The sequence below is a fragment of the Lytechinus variegatus genome, chromosome 6, assembly GCF_018143015.1.
Source record: "Lytechinus variegatus isolate NC3 chromosome 6, Lvar_3.0, whole genome shotgun sequence".
NCBI classification, from domain to species: Eukaryota; Metazoa; Echinodermata; class Echinoidea; order Temnopleuroida; family Toxopneustidae; genus Lytechinus; species Lytechinus variegatus.
The window spans coordinates 29,209,167-29,229,665 of record NC_054745.1 but is presented as its reverse complement, the minus strand read 5'-3'; the positions used below and the strand labels follow the sequence as shown (position 1 = coordinate 29,229,665).

The window sequence follows — 20,499 nt, the reverse complement described above, 5'->3', positions numbered from 1 at the left end:
TTTCCATTGCTTTTGTATTTCTTTTAGAATGCCACATCTATCAGTAGATCATTTAATTCTTTAGATAGGGGGGGGGGCTTGTAATACAGATTTCAAAGAATATATTCACAACAAAAAAGTAAGTCCCCCTTAAACAAACATCAATAATTTCCGAACCGATGCGAATTTTAATACATTTGTTACATGAGCATGTAGGTACTTTTATAAGATATCCTCTGAGGAAATGTTATGGACGTATTTTACGTCATGCTTCAGTAAGCACCGGCAAAAGGCAAAAATGTCACTTTTCAAAAGTCACAGGCCAAATATTACTTTTATTCCATTTCATTGGAACTAATTATTCAACATTCTCATCATAAAACAAGTCAGAAGGCTTGTGAAAGGTACTTTCTAAAAGACGATACAATTTTTGGGGCGAAATTTCACGGTTGAATAAACACAAATCCAAATTTGCTATAATTGGACTTTCTACACATTTCTATCAATAAAAATAATAGAATATTATGACAGTTATTTTTGGGAAGAGAATCTTTAACAATATTATTCGTTTACGGTTCAATGAACATTTATTAAAAACAAAAAATACGATTTTCAAATATCATAGGCATATATTGTTTCATTTTGGTAACTGAAAATGATCTTTTCTCAACTTTTTCGTTATTTTCATGACCAATTGTCATGCTTCAATGATTCAAAGGCTTTTGATTAAACATTGACGCTTGAATGAACATGTGGAATGTGATTAGCTCTTTTTAACGTTGTTCGAAAAAAATGCAATTTGTAACTATGGATATCTGTCACAAACCTCCTTGCATAGTTCATTTGATTTGATTTTTATAAAAATCCCGATGTTTAATGCATCAGTGAGCACACAACATTAAAAAATTATGCAAATGAGAAGAAAGTTAAAGGCCTTTGCCCCACTATGTGCTGTATCGAATGGTTATTTTGGTGTGCGCGCCTTTTGGATAGTCTTACTCTGAAGCCATGTGCGAAGTTTCATGAAATAGCTGTTGGCAGAAGTAACAAAAACCGTCCATGAAACAAACCCTCATTTCATATTTGTTAACATTTTGACTTCCTCTCTCATAGACTTGTGTACATTATGGGTGCATAAGATTAAGAATAAGTATTCCCTTATTGAATATGGTGCAACCTTTTTTCAAGGCTGTCTTTAGCAATGTCATTTGGCAGTAATGTTTATCAACTTATGGGCAAAATTCTGTGCAAAAATGAAATCGATTTGTTTATTTATGGATGAGTGAGCACGCATCAAAAAGGGAAAATTGGTATTTTCAATGTCACAGACTCATTTTAAAGGATAATCAAGTGAATATCAGGGGCGAATTTGGTTTCAAATATGACTTTAATTGCTGTTGTTTTAATCATCCATTATTTCTTTCCAAGCTGTAAACATTTTCATGGTTCAGTGAGCGAGCACATTCGAAGACTTAGGAACGAATACTGCATAAATGTCCCGGGGGGGGGGGGCACTTACATTGACGAGTGGATACCATGCGCGACCAAAAAAAAACACGTAAAAAGGATGTCCTTTTCACGATAGGGCACGTTACGTACGTAACGTGATAAGGGTGTCAAAAACACAAAAATAATGACAAAGGGTATCTATTTTGCTAGGAAATTTACGTGTTTAGGGTCGAATTTGCGGGGATGATAAAGCAAAATTAAACTGTTTTATAAAGGATGTCCTTTTTGCCCCCAACACTTTGTGTTTTGCGCGAGGTGTAGAAGGTGGGATCGTACTAAACCAAATAAGGTAAAGCCGACGACCGAAGGACCCGTAACAATAAAACATTCCTGTACTTGTTTAGGGGTTCATTTCGGGGAATATTTGCTAAGAGTATCTTTTTTTTTCCAATACTTGTTAAGGGTAGGGTTACACACGCCAATACTTGTTAAGGGGTGCATTTTCAGAATATGGACATTACGTGTTTAGGGTGCTTATCGAGACCCCATGGTCGCGCATGGTATCCACTCGTGAATGGAAGTGCCCCCCCCCTCCCGGATAAATGTTTTCTTTTCCTAACAATTTATCATGTTAAGGTTAATTTATGGACAAATCAGTGGTGGATCCAGAATTTTTAAATGGAGAGGGGTTATAGTCGGGGAGACACCAACATTTTTATTTTAAAATCATGATTTTACAAGTTGTAGAGAATACAACCATAAACCCCTATGATGATACGTCACAATACAGGGGCCGCGGAATGGCTTTCATAGGGGGGGGGTGGCTGACCATGAAAAAAAACACAATCGTATGGTAATTTTTACATTTTTGTACATGCTTTTGGAAAAAAAATTGGGGGGAGGGCTGAATTCCCCCCCCCCCCCCGCTTCCGCGGCCCCTGCAATACATAGTGCTCACTCAACCATGAACATACGATATCAAAACGTGTGTGAATGGGTGGCTAAATGATGGATAGTAAAACAGCGTAACACCATAAAATTCACCTAAAAACGACTTTTGCCCAATTTTGTATTTGCACAATCTTAAAAACGAAATTGTGACTTTCAAAAATGGTCATTTTTAATTCAATCTTTTATCGCTCATGCATGAATCAGCCGATCAATCTCATTTTTTCAGCAGGAGTTGCTTAATGAGTGTAGAATGCCACCTACGAAATATCTTATCTCAAAACAATTCCGTTCAAAAGTTACAGCAATTTGATCTAGGGGGTTTACTTTTTTTGTTGTGTATATTATGGATAGAGAGTTTGTATCACCATGATAAGAAAGATAAAAAAAAGTTTTGAGGGTATTTTATAGTCCATCAAAGGGAAAGTTGACATGTGACATCATACATATCTTTTGCATTGCCAATGGGAGGATCTCCATAGCATTAGTGATCGCAATATTCAAATGCTTTAAAACTTTCTCATTATTTCTCCGGTTTTTTCTCAAACTTTCGTTGATCTCATTCTTTGATATTTCTCTTTCCATACTAGCCCACTTGTTCCAAGGGTTCCATTCTTCTTTATTAATAGGACCTTCTGCCTTCATGTCAAATTCTCGACAAAATGAGAATGGAGAATATTAATACTTTAGCGCATGCTGGAAGAAAACATGAAAAAAGTATCCCTGGGGGTGTTTTACAAAGATTTAAGTTGACTTAGAGTCGCACTTAAATGTCTAGTTGCGCGCAGTATAAAAGGCATGACAGCATTGATCATATCATGCCAAGAGGACGCGCACTACTGCGTATTGATCAATAACATTGCGCGTTGCATATCATGTACGCGTCGACATTTAAGTGCGACCTAAGTCATACTTAAATCTTTGTGAAACACCCCCCTGGTATAATCCCACGCAATTTTCCCTCTTTCGACGGCGACACGACACTTGCTCCGGGCCTAATTTCATTTATGATTGTAAAGTTTGGGTTAGGATTGCAAGGTTCATATTTTTGACTAAGGACTCTGCCCCTCCTCTCCCAGCGGAAAAGAAATTAACTTGTTCATTGTACGTAGCAATCGGACCCCTCCGTGCAAACATTGTGGCGGAGGCATACATAACGATAATCATTTGCTATTTTTTTTTTTTACTAGTCTGCTCTATTTTTCCGAGGGGGATAGCATCATGCAAATGAACGTGGACGGAACTGGCAAAAAAAGTCTTGTCGATGAGGATCTTGTAAACGTCACTGCATTCACAAGAAACGCGCAGGGTAAGAACTCTCAACGGACGTAGAAGGAGGCAACTCCGGCAAAGATGTAACGCCCTCTACGTTCGTTAATCGCTAAGGGATGGGAAGGCATTTCATGTGGAGTCGAGGAGTTTTATCGATGATTTATCATATCTTAATCACAAATACAATAGACAAATGACTTACCATTTTAAAGCTGAGAATCTCCTCTTTTGTTTGAATTATTGAAATTAGTTTTCATTCACGTATTCGTGAGCAAAAACAAATTGAAAATGGGATATCAAAAAGTCACTTGGCGGGCCGTATCTGGGTTTTAAAAAGAAAACCACATTTTAAAAAAAATACAGAAAATGGTCAAGAAATAACAAATTTCTGGCTATGTTAAATAAGGATTGAATTTCAATAATTTCATAAAATGAAGAGGTTTCACAGGTTAGCGTTCAAACTCACTCGACACTCCGTTTTGTTGACAATCAGCCATGGATTAAGTCTTTTGTTACCGTGTGATAGCTTATGTGGGAAACCGGTGAAAACACGTTTATTTAACGAAATTAAGGAAATAAAAGCATTGTTTCGAGGGATCATATTTTTTTTACTTCTTGGTCATTTTCTGTGATTAGGGTATCAAAGAAAAGAGCAGATATTGAAGTCTTTAGTCATGTGATTTCCCTTTTGAAATTCAGATACCACCCGCCAAATGAGTTTTTTGGCATCCTTTCTTAGAACTGCTTTTGCTCACTCATGCATGAATGATAAATGATTTAAGTAATACCAGATGAAAGAAGAGAGCTTTACATTAAGCTTCACATTGGTAGGTCATTTGTCTATTTTATTTATGATTAAGTGATGATAAATCATCGCTAAATTCCGGTTTCGTTTTTTTTCTGGGACGCACTGTATATAAGGCATCACCTCATTGGTCAGATAATGCGAACGGGACGCGCACTATGCATATCATTCAATCAGATAACGCGTTAAATAACATGTGCGCATTAGCTTGACTCTCATTTTCACGCTTAACCTTCTGTGGAACACCCTCCTGGGAAAAAAATACGAAAATACAGGTCAATTATATATTTTGAAAGGAGAGGGCAGGGGGAGATAAAATGGCCTATGTCATAATGTTTGCAAAGGCCTTAGGGATTACACACGCCTCTCTCCTTTCCTTTCCTTTTTCTTACATTCTTCTCTTACGTCCCTATACATTTCTCTTTGTGTTTTAAAGATCATTTAGGGAAAACAGAGTGTAACCATAGAAAATGATACACTCTAAAAATATATATTGGGCAAAATTGCTCCAAAACGATAATTATGTGTCTAACCAATATTGGGCATTTCTTTGGGCATTTTTATTTATCTAGTGTGATGAAAATATTGCCCATTCTAAAGTCATTGCTGCTTATTTCTTTAACCTTACAGGACAATATGCTTCCCGCATTGGTTAAAATATCGCCCAATAGTTTTTACAATGTAGAAGTCGGTAAATGAAATCATTTTTGGTCAAATAATAATTTTTGCCACTTTCTTCTGCCTCTTTGCCCTTCTTTTTTATGGCCCGTTCGACTGTTTCTTCAGGTTTAAGATAATTTGAATTACGATTTTTATTTACACTTTTGTTTACACTTTTATTTACACTTTAATTTTTACACTTTCGTAGACGGGAACCTGTTTTGGATCAACCACGATCGCACTATCGAGATGTACGATATCGTGAAACACGTGAGGAATATCGTGACAACGATATCGATAGAGCTAGGATATGTCGAACAGATTCTGATATACGACGATATTTTCTACTGGGTCGATATCGGGCGAGGTGGGATCGGTTATTTGAACCTGTTGGATTATGCAAGATCCGGATTTATTGACTCCATCTCGGTGAACGGGGAACAGCAGAGCTTGGCCGGTATACTGCGTATGAAAGTATTCATCAACGAGAGTGGTAGGTCGAAAAAAAGGGGATATCATGCATCTATTTTTAAAATCTATTTTTTAAAATCTATATTATACCTTTTTTTTGGTTTTACGAAGAATGCCCTTCTGTACAATTGTTCTTGATTTGTATTACTTTATATTACTATGTATTAGGTTTTGAATGGAAATTTAAAAAAAAATTAATGGAATTGAATCTTATTTATATCGAATGATACACTGTTAGAAACGGAAGATTTACAGAAGAAAAATAAAAAACAGATTTTAGAGAAAGAAATGACGAAACAATCATGTAGATTGTTGTAACAGGAAATATTTTTTACACTTTCGCAGAACGGGTCTGTTAAAAAAAAGGAAAACATTTTTTTTACAATATTTTTTTTCAAACAGTGTAGATAACTGAAGCGATTGCATAACATTTATTTTTTCTGGACGCTTGTTAAAAATCGTGGTAATAATAATAAAATAATAATAATAATGTGACTTATAAAGCGCCAAATCCACTCTATAAAGAGCTCAAGGCGCATAAGAAGCTAAGAGTTAAACAAAAGTTTTTAGAAGATTTTTGAAAGTTTCGACAAAGGTACATTTGTTTATGTCTTCAGGAAGGCTATTCCACAAAGTGGGGCATGCAAAAGCAAATGATCCCCCCCCAAAAAAAAAAAGTTTTTGAAACTTTTGGAATAACAAGTAATCCAGAAGTGGATGAGCCCAAATGCACTGTAAGCACTGTGGTGCTGATCCAAGAATACTATGAAAAGCAAGCAACATAATCTTGAATATAATCCGTGCAGCGAATTCTAGATAGGAGTGATATGAGAGAGTTTATTTAATCTTGCTCAAGATACAGGATGAAAAAAAGAATTTAAAAAATGCCGAGAGTGCACTGGAACCTGCATGGCTTACGAGCAATGGAAGTGACCACTAGCGTACCTACGGGTACGGGGGGGGGGGGGCAGGGGAGGCAGTCCTTTTTTGTGGTACGAAATCCTATATTTGTGGTTGAAGACCTTTTTTTTTTTGCTTGTCAAATTTTGGGCGGAAGAATTTGCTCCCCCCCCCGTGGAAAATCCTAGGTACGCCGCTGGAAGTGACTGAAAACACTATTTGGTCATATTTTGGGACACCCGAGTTCACCCCCTAAAACAAACAAATATTTTCTTCTTTGTAGTACCAAAAGTCGCAAAAAGTCACCAAAGAATGAAAATCAAAATCACCAACAAATCTGCTAAGCTCTGGACCCATTTTATAAAAACTTGTTGTAATAACAAATACACACAGTTTCTACAGTCCATCCCACAAAAAAACGAAACCGAGATTTTATCGATGATTTATCATAACTTTATCAGAAATTCAATAGACAAATGACCTAACATTGTAAAGCCTAGAATCTCCTGTTTCATCTGAAATCAATTAGATTATTTCTCATTCACGTATGAGTGAGCAAAACAATTTGAAGAGAGGATATCATAAAGTTATTCGGCGGGGTATCTGGGTTTCAGAAAGTTTTTTAAAAAGTTTAGTATCTTGTTTTTTAACTTGATACCTCAATAACAGAAAATGGTAATTGAAAGGAAATTGAAATTCAGATACCCGCCGCCAAATGAGTGTTTGGTATCCTTTCTTCAAATTGCTTTTGCTCAGTCATGCGTGAATGAAGAATAATCTAAGTATGATGGTGGGCCCCAAGTCTGCGCACCTAACGATTTGAGTTAAGATTTAAAGTGAATTTCTTTTTATTTCACAAAATCTTGCAGTTGATAATGTTCCTTACATCATAATGAGTTAGTGTGCCAAATATCTCATAAAAATTTGAAAGAAATATATGATTTTCTTGTAAAAAACCTCGGGCTGTCATTTTCAAATTGAAAAAATGGTACCCCATGTCTGCGCACTCATTCACTTTGCACACGATTCGGGGATTTTGATGACAAAGGCTGCATTTTGAGGCTGTCGCATTTAATGCCCTGAATTCATTATTTTTCCACCATTTTGAGTCAGATTTTTTTATGAATACCTGTTTGTATTGCATGTGTAAAGTTCGTGCTCATTGCGTATCAAATTACTAGAATCGCGCAGATACGCGGGTGCGCAGACTTGGGAGACCGCGCAGACATGGGGTACCATTTTTTTCAATCTGACCATAATATCAGGGGAGTGTTTCATAAACATTTTCACCCGACAAGTTGTCAGATCTGACATCTTTCTCTGATGTTGATTGGCTCAGTTTGGCTGAGAGGTACCGTTACTATGGTAACTGTCGGATGAAATAGGACTTGTCAGATAAAACATCCGATAAGTCCTTTCATGAAACGATAGAGGAGATTATAAGCGTTACTTTGGAATATTGGTCATTCGTCTATAATAAGTTATGATTAATCATCGATAAATCTCGGTTTCGTTTTTTTGTGGGACGCACTGTATAACAAATTTACTATCGGCAAATCAGATTAAAGGCTTTTAGTATATGTCTATTAACTGTTATGGTTATTGCAAAGCTTTTATTTTAAAGGACAAGTCCACCCCAACAAAAACCTGATTTGAATAAAAAGAGAAAAATTCAACAAGCATAACACTCAAAATTTCATCAAAATCGGATGTAAAATAAGAAAGTTATGACATTTTAAAGTTTCGCTTATTTTTAATAAAACAGTTATATGAACGAGCCAGTTACATCCAAATGAGAGAGTTGATGATGTCACTCACTCACTATTTCTTTTGTTTTTTATTGTTTGAAATATGAAATATTTTGATTTTCTCGTCATTGTCATGTGAAATGAAGTTTCATTCCTCCCTGAACACATGGAATTCCATTATTCTAACATTTTGTGTGTCAGGCAAGGAGGTCCTAATCATCAAATTCGTAAAAATTGAAATATTGTATAATTCAAACAATAAAAAACAAAAGAAATAGTGAGAGAGTGACATCATCGACACTCTCATTTGGATGTAACTGGCTCGTTCATATAATTATTTTGTTAAAAATCGGCGAAACTTTGAAATGTCATAACTTTCTTATTTTACATCCGATTTTGATGAAATATTCAGCATTGTGCTTGTGTGATTTTTCTCTATTGATTCAAATCAACATTTTTCTGAGGTGGACTTGACCTTTAAAAGCTTTATGAGACGGACCCCTGGTCACAGATAAACATGGCTGCTATTAATTTGAGTTTTTTGCTTACGATAGCTGGCCACTGCATTCCTATTATTTGTGCTAGTTTATAGCCTATTACTTTTTTTCTATCGTTACTATAATAATAATAGACATTTACTGTATATATCGCCGTCTATCTAGAAATATTCTATCCCGAGGCGCAGAAGGTTTGGATGAGTGTCAAAATGCCAATAACTATGTAAATGCCACGTTTTTAATTCGATCAATGATTTAATCTGTTTGTTTTCCCTTTTAGTCATTATTGTGAACGCGTAATTATTATTTATCAATAAAAGGAGAAACACGTGTTCAGACAACATGGGAATATTTCTCAAGCTTTTTTTCTGTCCGTAAACATGGTAAATAGTATTTTTCATTTTATATCGTCAGAATAAAAATGACTATCACTAAATTCTATCTTAAATTATTGTAAAAATTAACCATGTCATTACTTGTTTCTGTAAATATTATATCTATATTCCAGTTGACTTGTGCCATATTATATCTATATTCCAGTTGACTTGTGCCATCCATCGCCTTGTGAGCCCGGCCTACAGTGCGTCAGTACAATATATAACTATGAGTGTGTCGCAACGAATCTCACCGGGAACGGCACGGGCAGTGGAGTAACAGTCGCACCCCATACCAGTGAGTAGGCCTTAACAAATGTCTGAAACTTTTTTAAAGATAAATCAAAGGTTCCGTTTTGCAAAAATAATGATAATAGTAAACTATGCACAATTTCTATATAAACAAAATTTCCTTTGAAATGAGTTGATTTCAGTAGTTTTGCATTGCTGTTGTAAATTTGTTATCATAACAAGTTATTTGAAACAGGGTCCTACTTCGACTGTCATTTTAAAACCATTCGAATTCGCATGGTTATTTGAATTTCAAAGATTTATTCTTAAATCTTCATTAGTTTGTAATTAATTAAGATAAGATACAAATAGGGCCTCCATCTTAGCTCACCTAGGTTGCCTGCAGCAGAATATGACTAAAAAATCCTGTTGAAGAAAATTGACGTCCAGAGAAGGACTTGAACCAGGCGCGCCGGAACACTTTCAGTTTTTGGGGGGCAAAATCCCGAAGGGGGCACAATATTTTTGACAGCGTGAGATACCGAAGCGATCGAGGGGGAGAGGGCGTTGGACCCCCCGTACGATAAGGACTTTGTGTAAAAATGGAGTTTAAAAGTTGCGTTTCTAAGAGAATTCAAAAATAAATTTCTTGAGAATTAAACATAGAATTCACTACGAAAGACTATACTCAGAGTTTATGAGAACCTATAAAATATACGCGCAAAACGATCGCTTAATTCGGAATGTGGTTTTCGTGTCTGATCAATTAAATTACGTAATACGCTTATATTGACTCAAAATACCAGAAATTACATTTTTCATGCAATATCCTTTCAGAAATATTTATTTATGTACATTTACATACACGGACGACGCGAGAGAGCACAATTATCATAAGTTTCAAGGAGTGTATTAAGCAGAAGAAGCGTAACAACAGAAACAAAATACATTCTAATGAATGTCTTTTAAAATTCAAAATGTCATACTGTTCTGACGTGGCAGACGACGATAAGCGCTTAAATCCCCATTCTATTTAAATCATTTCTGACCTCAGCATTGGAGAGAGTCCCTGATTATCCATGCATAGGCAAAACGTTTCATATTTTGTAACTGGAGGAAAAAGAAATATGACCTGCTTCATTATTGTCTAACAATTTAAAACTTTTCTGAAAATTGAAAACATTACTCGATTTATGTGTTTCCTTTGGCATGTTTTGTATGGCTGGGAAGCACTTTTGGATGACCCCTTCAAAATCTTCTTTTTTCTTTACATATTTTCTGGGGAAAATGTGACCATAACTAGGAAATGATGAATATCAAATTCCAGGAAATATTCATTTGTAAATAATCATGAACTAACAAACTACGGCAGTTCATAATGTACATTATGTAACATTATTTAGAAGAAAACAATTACATTCCAACAGCGGATGTGGTTGACGGTACACCATATGGAGTTTTCGAAAAAAGTGGATAGAGGAAGAAGTGAAATTGATAGGAGGAAGTAGACAGTTGATAGTCGAGTAATTTTTTGTTCAAACGAGCGTAGTCCTGATAAAGACAGTAAACCAGAAAAGGTTGAAGAAGAGGCTTGATTAGTTAATAGAGGTACTCCTGCTCTGTACTCCATTCGCCGACTCAAGCTAGCATCTTCTCATTTATCCAATAAGCAACTACTCAATCCTCTATAACTCTTTAAACTATTCGGTTTTACAGCTATTTCCAGATTCCATATGTTGCTCGAGTAACTAGCGTTCACCACGGGCGTTGGTGATATCGGGTCCGGGGAGCGTTTCATGACTTGTAGGACGTTTTATCCGACAAGTCATGTTTTATCCGACAGTTACTATGGTAACAATGCTTCTCAACCAATCAGAATACAGGAAACTTGTCAGATCTTACAACTTGTCGGACGAAAATATTGATGAAACACCACCCCGGTCTGAGCGTTTCTGGGCGACCGCGCGTTTGTTAGCCGACACAGCCAGCATGCAAATTTTTTAGTCTGAAATGTATTCATTAATAGGCCCCCATTCCACAGAACGGAGACCATTGAAAGACCACTGAAAGACTTAAAATTTGTGAGGTCTTACAGCGGTTTTCAAGATCAATGAAATTTGTCATCTCTGTGGAATGGCTCAGAAAGACCCCTCAAAGAACTCTGAAAGAATGATGGATATTTCTTGTCGTACTGGTCTTAGACTTGTCCTCTCGAGATCTTTCAATGGTCTTTCAGAGATCTTTTATGCAATAAGTGATCTTTCTGAATTCTTTCCATGGACTTTGCCTGGTCTTTCAATGGTCTTTCAATGATCCGAAAAAATCTTGAGAGACTGCCGAAAGATCAATGAAAGACTATGAAGACCTTTGAAAGTTCATCGAAAGACCGCTGAAAGACTGCTGAAAGACCACTGAAAGACAATTTTCCTGTAAGACTGCTGTAAGAGTGTTTTGAACCGTTTCAAAAAGTTTTGGAGCCCACGAAGACCACTGAAAGATTGGTCAGGACTCGTGTAAGACCTCAAAGACCATTGTAGGTTCATTTAGAGACCTCTGAAAGATCAACCAAAATTCATGGTCTTTCAAAGGTCTTCCAGCGGTCTTGTTCTCTGTGGAATGGGGGTTTAAAAGGTTAAACGTTATCACACTGTAATACGATGGAAAAGGGGCTTATCTAAGGTATGTTTCACAGAGGGACATGTTCGTCAAAAGACGCAAGGCTTACCAAGATGTGTCATTGCCCCGTCAGGGGCGAATTTTTTTCATTTTTGACAAAAGAAATGACAATTCTTAGGCAGAAAAGTGCCTTCATCGTTTACATTTGTCCTTAAATAATATAATTTTTCTACTTTAAGGGGGGCACATTGGGGGGGGCAAAATCTCGTTTTGCCCCCCAAAAATTTTCTTTGGGGGGGGCAAGTGCCCCCCCCTGCCCCCCCCCCCGCTTCCGGCGCCCTTGACTTGAACCAACCGGGGGGGGGGGGGGCTCCATCAACCAACGTAGCAGCAGTGTTGACGCCCTCTACGTTTGTAGACTCTACCATCGATCCCATATTTTTTTTAACAAGTCCACACATTGGTATTCATAATGCATACAGCATTTTCATTTATATCATGAACGATACAAAATCAATGTGTTTGGGAAAAGAATGCCTTGTTCAAGGGCATACGGATCGTGATGGGAATTGAAAGCCTGACCCTAGGATCTCCTATTGAGCGCCCTAAAGGGATGGTCTGGGCTGAAGGTATTTATAGAGTAGAATTCACTGAGCAAAATGCCGAAAGTTTCATCAAAATCGGATAACAAATAATTAAGTTATTGAATTTTTAAGTTTAGCAATTTTTTTTGTGAAAACAGCCGTCAGGAATATTCACTAGGTGGGCTGATGATGTCACATCCCCACTTTCCGTTTTCTTATGTTACTACATAAAATCATATATTTTTTTCATTATTTCATACGTGTGTAAATATATATGTCTCCCTCATAATGAAATAAGTTGCAGCAAAAAAATATCTAATGCACTAAATCAGTTGTCAATCCAATTTTTCTAGTTCTTGGAGGAAATAAAACAATAAACCTAATTTCATATAATAAAATACAAAAGAACAAGTGGGGATGTGACATCATCAATCCACCTATTGAATATTCATGACGACTGTTTTCACAAAGTATTGCTGAGCTTTAAAATTCCATAACTCTGTTATTTGTTATCCGATTTTGATGAAATTTTCGGCATTTTGCTCAGTAAATTCTACTCTATTTATTAAACTACAAATACTTTTAGCCCGGACCGTCGCTTTAAACCCCTCGGCCACGGCACCTCTATTTCATTTTCTTGCAGACAACAATCTTTGTGAAGCAAACGATGAACACTTCCCTTGCGATCGCGTTCGTGGCGTATGCATGTACTTCAATGGAACGGCTGTGTGTGGATGTGAAGGCGGATACCTCCTTGCAGACGATAATGTCACGTGCATAGGTATTACTTTCCTTATTATTATTATTATTAGTAGTAGTAGTATTACTAGTAGTAGTAGTAGTATAGTAGTAGTAGTGCAGTAGAGTAGTAGTAGTAGTAGTAGTAGTGGTAGTAGTAGTAGTAGTAGTGGTAGTGGTAGTAGTAGTAGTAGTAGTAGTAGTAGGAGTAGTAGTAATAGTATTAGTAGTGGTAGTAGTAGTAGTAGTGGTGGTAGTAGTAGTAGTAGTAGAAGTAGTAGTAGTAGAAGTAGTAGTAGTAGTAGTTAGTAGTAGATGTAGTAGTAGTAGTTAGTAGTAGATGTAGTAGTAGTAGTAGTAGTTTAGTAGTAGTAGTAGTATAGTAGTAGTAGTGCAGTAGTAGTAGTAGTAGTAGTAGTAGTAGTAGTAGTAGTAGTAGTAGTAGTAGTAGTAGTATAGTAGTAGTAGTATAGTAGTAGTAGTAGTAGTAGTAGTAGTAGTAGTAGTAGTAGTAGTAGTAGTAGTAGTAGTAGTAGTAGTATTAGTATTAGTAGTAGTATTAGTGGTAGTAGTAGTAGTAGTAGTAGTAGTAGTAGTAGCAGTAGTAGTATTAGTAGTAGAAGCAGTAGAGAAGTAGTAGTAGTAGTAGTAGTAGTAGTAGTAGCAGCAGCAGTAGAAGAAGTAGTAGTAGTAGTAGTAGTAGTAGTAGTAGTAGTAGTAGTAGTAGTAGTAGAAGATGTAGTATAGTAATAGTGTAGTAGATTAGTAGTAGAAGTAGTAGCAGTAGAAGAAGAAGTAGTAGTAGTAGTAGTAGTAGTAGTAGTAGTAGTAGTAGTAGTAGTAGTAGTATAGTAATAGTGTAGTAGAGTAGTAGTAGAAGTAGTAGTAGTAGTAGTAGTAGAAGTAGTAGCAGAAGTAGAAGAAGTAGTAGTAGTAGTAGATGTAGTATAGTAATAGTGTAGTAGAGTAGTAGTAGAAGTAGTAGCAGTAGAAGAAGAAGTAGTAGTAGTAGTAGTATAGTAATATTGTAGTAGAGTAGTAGTAGTAGTAGTAGTAGTAGTAGTAGTAGTAGTAGTGGTGGTAGTAGTAGTAGTATAGTGGTAGTAGTAGTAGTAGTAGTAGTAGTAGTAGTATAGTGGTAGTAGTAGTAGTAGTAGTAGTAGTAGTAGTAGTAGTAGTAGTAGAAGAAGTGGTAGTAGTAGTAGTAGTAGTAGTAGTAGTAGTAGTAGTAGTAGTAGTGGTAGTAGTAGTAGTAGTAGTAGTAGTAGTAGTGGTAGTAGTAGTAGTAGTAGTAGTAGTAGTAGTTGTGGTGGTAGTAGTAGTAGTAGTAGTAGTAGTAGTAGTGGTAGTAGTAGTAGTAGTAGTAGTAGTAGTATAGTAGAAATTGTAGCGTAGTAGTAGTTGTTGTTGTTGTTGTTGTAGTAGTATTGTGTGTGTTGGTGTGTTGGCTCAGTTGGTAGAGCGTCCTTCTCACAACCGGAAGGTCGGGGGTTCAAACCCCGGCCGCGACAGACCAAAAGATGTAAAAAGACGGGAGTTGCTGCTACTCTGTTTGGGGTTCAACGATTAAAACGATAGAGCCTCGTGGATCTGTCGCTGCACAGCGGCTGCTGGGCCCACGATCAATTGGGCAAAGCAAATTTTCTGAGTATTTCATTTCATGTCTGTTTCGAACAAACAAATTATGGATTTTTTTATGGATTACGAGAAGTAGTAGTAGATGTAGTATTAGAAGTGGTGGTGGTAGTAGTCGTAGTAGTAGTAGCAGTAGTAGTAGTAGTAGTAGTAGTAGTAGTAGTAGTAGTAGTAGAAGAAGAAGAAGAAGAATAAATAGTCTAATTAGTGTCCCAACTTTGGAACAAGCTAAAACCCCCCTAAACTTTAATGAGATCTAATCTTAGTTTTTGTCACCTTTGGACAATTATGTGTGAGGCAACATGTCATTCCACAGACTTGTTAACTTTAATCCCTGTTTTCTCAATGGGTTTCTCAAGTAATATTACACGGTAGTGAGTTTTATAATATTTCAAAGCTGAGAATCACGCATTTCAGCATGGCTATTGAACTGCAAATAATTATCCCTAGCGACCTTTTGCGTGTTTTGCCATGCCTGATGATATATGGATATCTTTTGTGAAACATCAACTGCGCTCACACGAGAGGCACGATCGGTAAAATGTGGGACTATCTCTCCTCCAAAAAGCACTGGGGTTCTATCATTATAATCACGATTTAATACTACACAGAGAAACGAAGAGTCTTATACAAGTTTATACCACAAGATAAACCTGAAAAACCTCCAGTTTCCTAAGTATATCGGTAAAGATATGATGGAAGCCAATGTCTTTTTGATGGTCCCAAGATGGCGGCCGGCCCGCTCCGGTGATTCCATTTATTCAGAATGTGATATTTTCTTACCTCATTTCCGTAGCCATTTCTTTTTTTTCTAGGTTTGTTCTTTGGAAAACAATGCTGTTTTACGATCTACTGTAGATAGTTAATGCGTAACTCTGCGTAAAATATATCAATGTAGCCTCAATTAGATTCTGTATAGGCCTTTGCCCCGGTGCATGAGAGTAAAACATTATAATGTTTATGGTAACTATGTCAATAGCAACTTGCATGGAATCCTTGATTCAGCCTGTATACATGGATCATCGTTACCATGGCAGTTGTTATTGGATGGAAAAGTAGCTTTTTATACAACGGGGTTACACTTCATAATTCCGAAAGTTCGTAATTCCGAAGGTTCGTAATTCCAAAGGTTCTTTATTCCGAAGGTTCGTAATTCCGAAACACGTAAATTGCCTATGCCTCGATGTTTGTTAATCCGAAAACGAAAAAGGGTTCGTTAATCCGAATAAAATTTTGTGGCGTAATTCCGAAGGTTCGTTAATCCGAAAAGGATATGAGAGTCGTTATTCCGAAGGTTCGTTAGTACGAAATCGAAATGAGGTTCGTAATTCTGAAGGTTCGTTAGTCCGAAAAAGAAATAAACAACAAACCTCATTTCATTTTCTGATAAACGAACCTTATTTCGTTCCTGGATTAACGAACCTTCGGAACAACGAACCTCATTTCGTTTTCGGATTGTCGAACCTTCGGAACAACGAACCTCATTTCGTTTTCGGATTGTCGAACCTTCGGAACAACCTTATTTCGCTTTCGGATAAACGAACCTTCGGAATTACGGGTGTATATACGGACCCTGGTAGCTATATAGCGTTCATGTCACACTGTTCAACAGACGAGTGTTCACAATCACTACGCAGCCCTTTTGTAGAACGTTGAAAATCTGTTTAAAAAATGTTCGCCAAATCACACTGAACAGCTTAGAGGTCATTGTCGAGAGTTGATGAACCGGGGCAGCACGTACATCGTCCTGTGAATCGGAGCTGAAAAAAACATGTATGTCGTTCGAGCAGAGTCAAGGACGGCACTGCCGTTTTGATTCACCGATATTTGACAAAGTCTTCTTTGATTATGAAGGGTTTTTTTGTAATAGATTCTCAACGGTCAAGGAAGTATCTGCGTCTTGTTGCGAAAACTCTCTACTAGCCGGGCAAATGTAGTACTTGTAAACGAAGACCTTTGGTCATCAAGCCATGAAATACATACCAACATGTTGCACACAAAGACAAAGATGAATTTAGTACACACACGGACGCTCATGTTGCCAGCTCACAGTTTCCCCGCCTAGTTGGGCTACGGTGAAACATACACAGCAAAAACTGTAGTGTTAACCGGTGTACATAGAGGAACACACCGGTTATCTTACATCGGTGTTAAATTGATGGTGTTAGTTTTACACCTATAGGTGTTATTACAACACCTATGGTTGTTACATTTACACTCTTTGGTGTTATGTTCAATCACTAGGGTGTTATTTTAAAACCTCAGGGTGTGGTCCTCTATTAACACCAATTGGTGTCAGTTTTAACACCACAGTTTTTTTTTCTATAGAAAAAAAATGGGGAAACAGCTACCGCAGGTCTCGGGCAAAGATTTGAACGAATTTTTCTATAGGTAAATAAAAAGAGTTTCAGACAGTTGTCGGGTTTACCTCACAGCGGGCTTCCCTCACAGCGGGCTTCCGGTCCAGGGTTCACCTCGTGAGAGAGGTCACACAGGTCACGTGATCAAGGTCGTTGTAACCAACTACACGGTAGTCATGGTTCTGTCACGGAGTGAGATCATCAGACGAAATCAAGTTTTGGTGTTTCCTCGTTTTGTTATGATCTCCTGGATAGTTAACCACATACATGATGTAGGATATACTGCAGTAGTCTGCACGCACAGACTCATATTTGACACTTCAACAAATAGTAGGTCTAGAGTGAAGACTAGACTCCAAATTCTCTGCAGGGACATGTCTGTATCAAATACCTTGGTAGAGAAACCCACAGTACATAGTGAATCTAGTCTTACTACTTCAGACTCTGCATTATGCACTATGCGAAGTGCAATTAAAAAACATGGGTCTGTGCATGCAGACTAATACCGCTGTCTGATACAGTTCAAATTACATTTCAAGAAGTTTCTTATTATGTCAAAATAATTTTAGGGTATCTTTGAAGATGTGCGTTTGGAGGTCTTTTTTAAGGATTATCCTAGTGCCATTGGAAATTTCTCCAGGTCGGACCTGGCAACACCAATATTACATTTATCTTTTGTAACCATCTGATTTAACCCCTTTGATAACCATTTTTCCCGATATATACTACCACCCATGACCTTGCTTTAAGTTACAGGGGGAAAAAATCCAAGATACAATTAACAGAGTATGAGAGCATATCAACACGTGTGAAAGAGCTTATATGCAAGAGAAAACAAAAGTTTGAAACCTTGTGCACGCTTGACCGTTCGGAGTGCTTCTAGGTTTTTCCGGAGACGTCAAAAGAGCGCGTTATTGTTTGCTACGTCAAGTTTTAATAATGCCTATAGTTGTTTTTCCCCGTTTCTATTTAAGCTTATGAAAACTGCAGCCACTGTGACAACGGCGAGTGTGTCAATAGGAACGGCATGTATAGCTGTGTGTGTGACGATGGATTCAGACCAGACGCCACAGGACAATGCCAAGACGTCAATGAGTGTGTAAACATCACTTGTGACGTGAAATTTGGCGTGTGTATGAACACGGTGGGAGGATACTATTGCACCTGCGCAGAAGGGTTTTTCATTGGTGGAGACGGCATCTCGTGTCACGGTAGGTTCGGCTATTATAACGTGCTGTAACATGTAGATTTGGATCCTAACCGAGTGATTGGCTGAAATAAATCACATGACTACTCATTCATTTTTATATCACGTGTTTTTATCAATTTCTCATTATTAACTCTTGATGCCACTATTGGCAGTGAAAAAAATAGTAGATATTCGTTTTGATCTTTGGTATAATATGACAAATCTTTCTTTGGTCTCAATGAGAGGAAATCAAGCCGTAGACACTATACAATGAATAATGTTAGTGTTTTCCGAAAGTCTGTATTGCTAGTATACTATGTTGTGCAGTACTATTTTTCCTCTTTTTTCCTTTTTAAAACCAAAATTATTAAATGATAAACGTAATTCTTTTTGATCGAATACAAAGTTTTACTCAGTTATTTGTTATGAAATAATAATAATACATATAATTCATATAGCGTCTTTCCATTTTGATGTCTTACTCTCTTAAACGCTCAAGGCGCTTAAGAGAGTAAGACATAAAAGTAAAGAGAACTAAGTACAAAAAAGGGCAAATTTAAAAATGAGGAAAAATTACTGTCTTCAAACCTAGTACCTGCTGGTGAACAAAGCGATTTTAGGTTGCCCTTAAAGGATGTTGCAGAGTTTGAGTTCTTCAGCTCCTGTGGTAGTGAATTCCACAGGGCTGGTCCGGCATGAGCAAAGGCTCGATCGCCCCAGGATTTTTTAGATAGTGGGATATGCAAGAGACTAGATTGGGATGATCGCAGTGTGCGTGCAGGTTGATAGTGGTGTATAAGAGATTTGTTGTAATCGGGTGCGGATCCATTGATGATATGATGTATCAAAAGTAGAATTTTGAAAACTATGCGATCCTTTATGGGCAAAATTCAAAAGAATGTAAATAAGTGGGCGAAATGTCATCATCAGCTCACCTATGGAACCATACAACTGCCTTCCTGAAGTAGACAGTAACTACATGTATGTTCATTCTAGACGTGCATTGTCCACTTTTCATAATCTTTTCAGTGTTTTGTTTTTCTGATTTTGTCGGATCTGTTATCATGGAGTATCCCTTTAAAGTCTGTATTCAATCAATATTATTATTAGTAGTAGTAGTAGTGTCATTATTATTATGAATATTATCTTAATCATCATTATTATTATTAAAATTGTTATTATTATTATTATTACTATCATTGCTTTTTTTTCAATACCATATGCCTATATTTTACCCCCGATTTTTCAATATTGTAGGGGATGAGAATTCCGAAGATGATGATGATGATGATGAGTATAGCGAGGAGTCGACCTTGTGCGAAATTTACGAAGAAGTACCATGGTGGAAACAACAAAATTATATCATCGCCCTCGTCGTGGTCATCCTCGCCATCATCTTCCTGATCATCGTCATCGTGATCTGTTGCAGATGCAAGAAGCAAGGAGACAATAAAGCTGTATAATGTTAGAAGAGAGGGAGAGAGAAAGCTATTAAGGAAGGGTGATTGCAAGCTCGATCTCTTCCAGTTGGGTCTTAATCAACGAACGTGGAGGGCAGCAGCACACAAGTGTGTTGCTGCCCTCTACGTTCGTTGGCCGTAGTCATGAAGATACATCATGGCTGGTCTGAAAAAAAAAACCTATCTCAAAATTTAAATATTTTGATGGCAGCTCAGAACAATCTAGGTTTCAGAGTTGTAACATGGGTAGCAACCTCCTTTTGCCTCGAACGAGTTCTTGACAGGTATCACGAGACTGTTTTCAGACACGGGTTGAGTCCATGGATTATGCAGATTTCCTGTATAAATTTTACCGCGTATATTCAAACATGTCCAATGGTGATGCGCGCTTTTGTCACAGTGCGCCAAATTGACGCCTATGTTGCCGTGGTTATCCACGCTATTTTATTCATGAGTCCACTCTTCAAACAGTGGACTCATGAATAAAAAGACGTATCTAACCATGTTAACAGGCAGCGTAATTTATACAGGAAATCTGCATAAATCATGGATTAAACTGTGGGTTTCCACAACCTCCTTTTTG

General features: G+C 37.2%; 1 protein-coding gene across 1 annotated transcript in view; it reads left to right on the top strand.

The window, feature by feature from the left end:
• LOC121417327 (low-density lipoprotein receptor-related protein 2-like) overlaps window positions 1-19,971 on the top strand; it is a 46,300-nt gene extending 26,329 nt beyond the window's left edge. The window contains exons 5-10 of the mRNA XM_041610997.1: window positions 3,567-3,685; window positions 5,322-5,606; window positions 9,270-9,401; window positions 13,178-13,315; window positions 18,242-18,478; window positions 19,714-19,971. Coding sequence (XP_041466931.1) covers window positions 3,567-3,685; window positions 5,322-5,606; window positions 9,270-9,401; window positions 13,178-13,315; window positions 18,242-18,478; window positions 19,714-19,919 — 1,117 coding nt within the window. The 3' untranslated portion in view covers window positions 19,920-19,971. The remainder of the gene's footprint in view (window positions 1-3,566; window positions 3,686-5,321; window positions 5,607-9,269; window positions 9,402-13,177; window positions 13,316-18,241; window positions 18,479-19,713) is intronic.
• The last annotated feature ends 528 nt before the right edge of the window (window positions 19,972-20,499 follow it).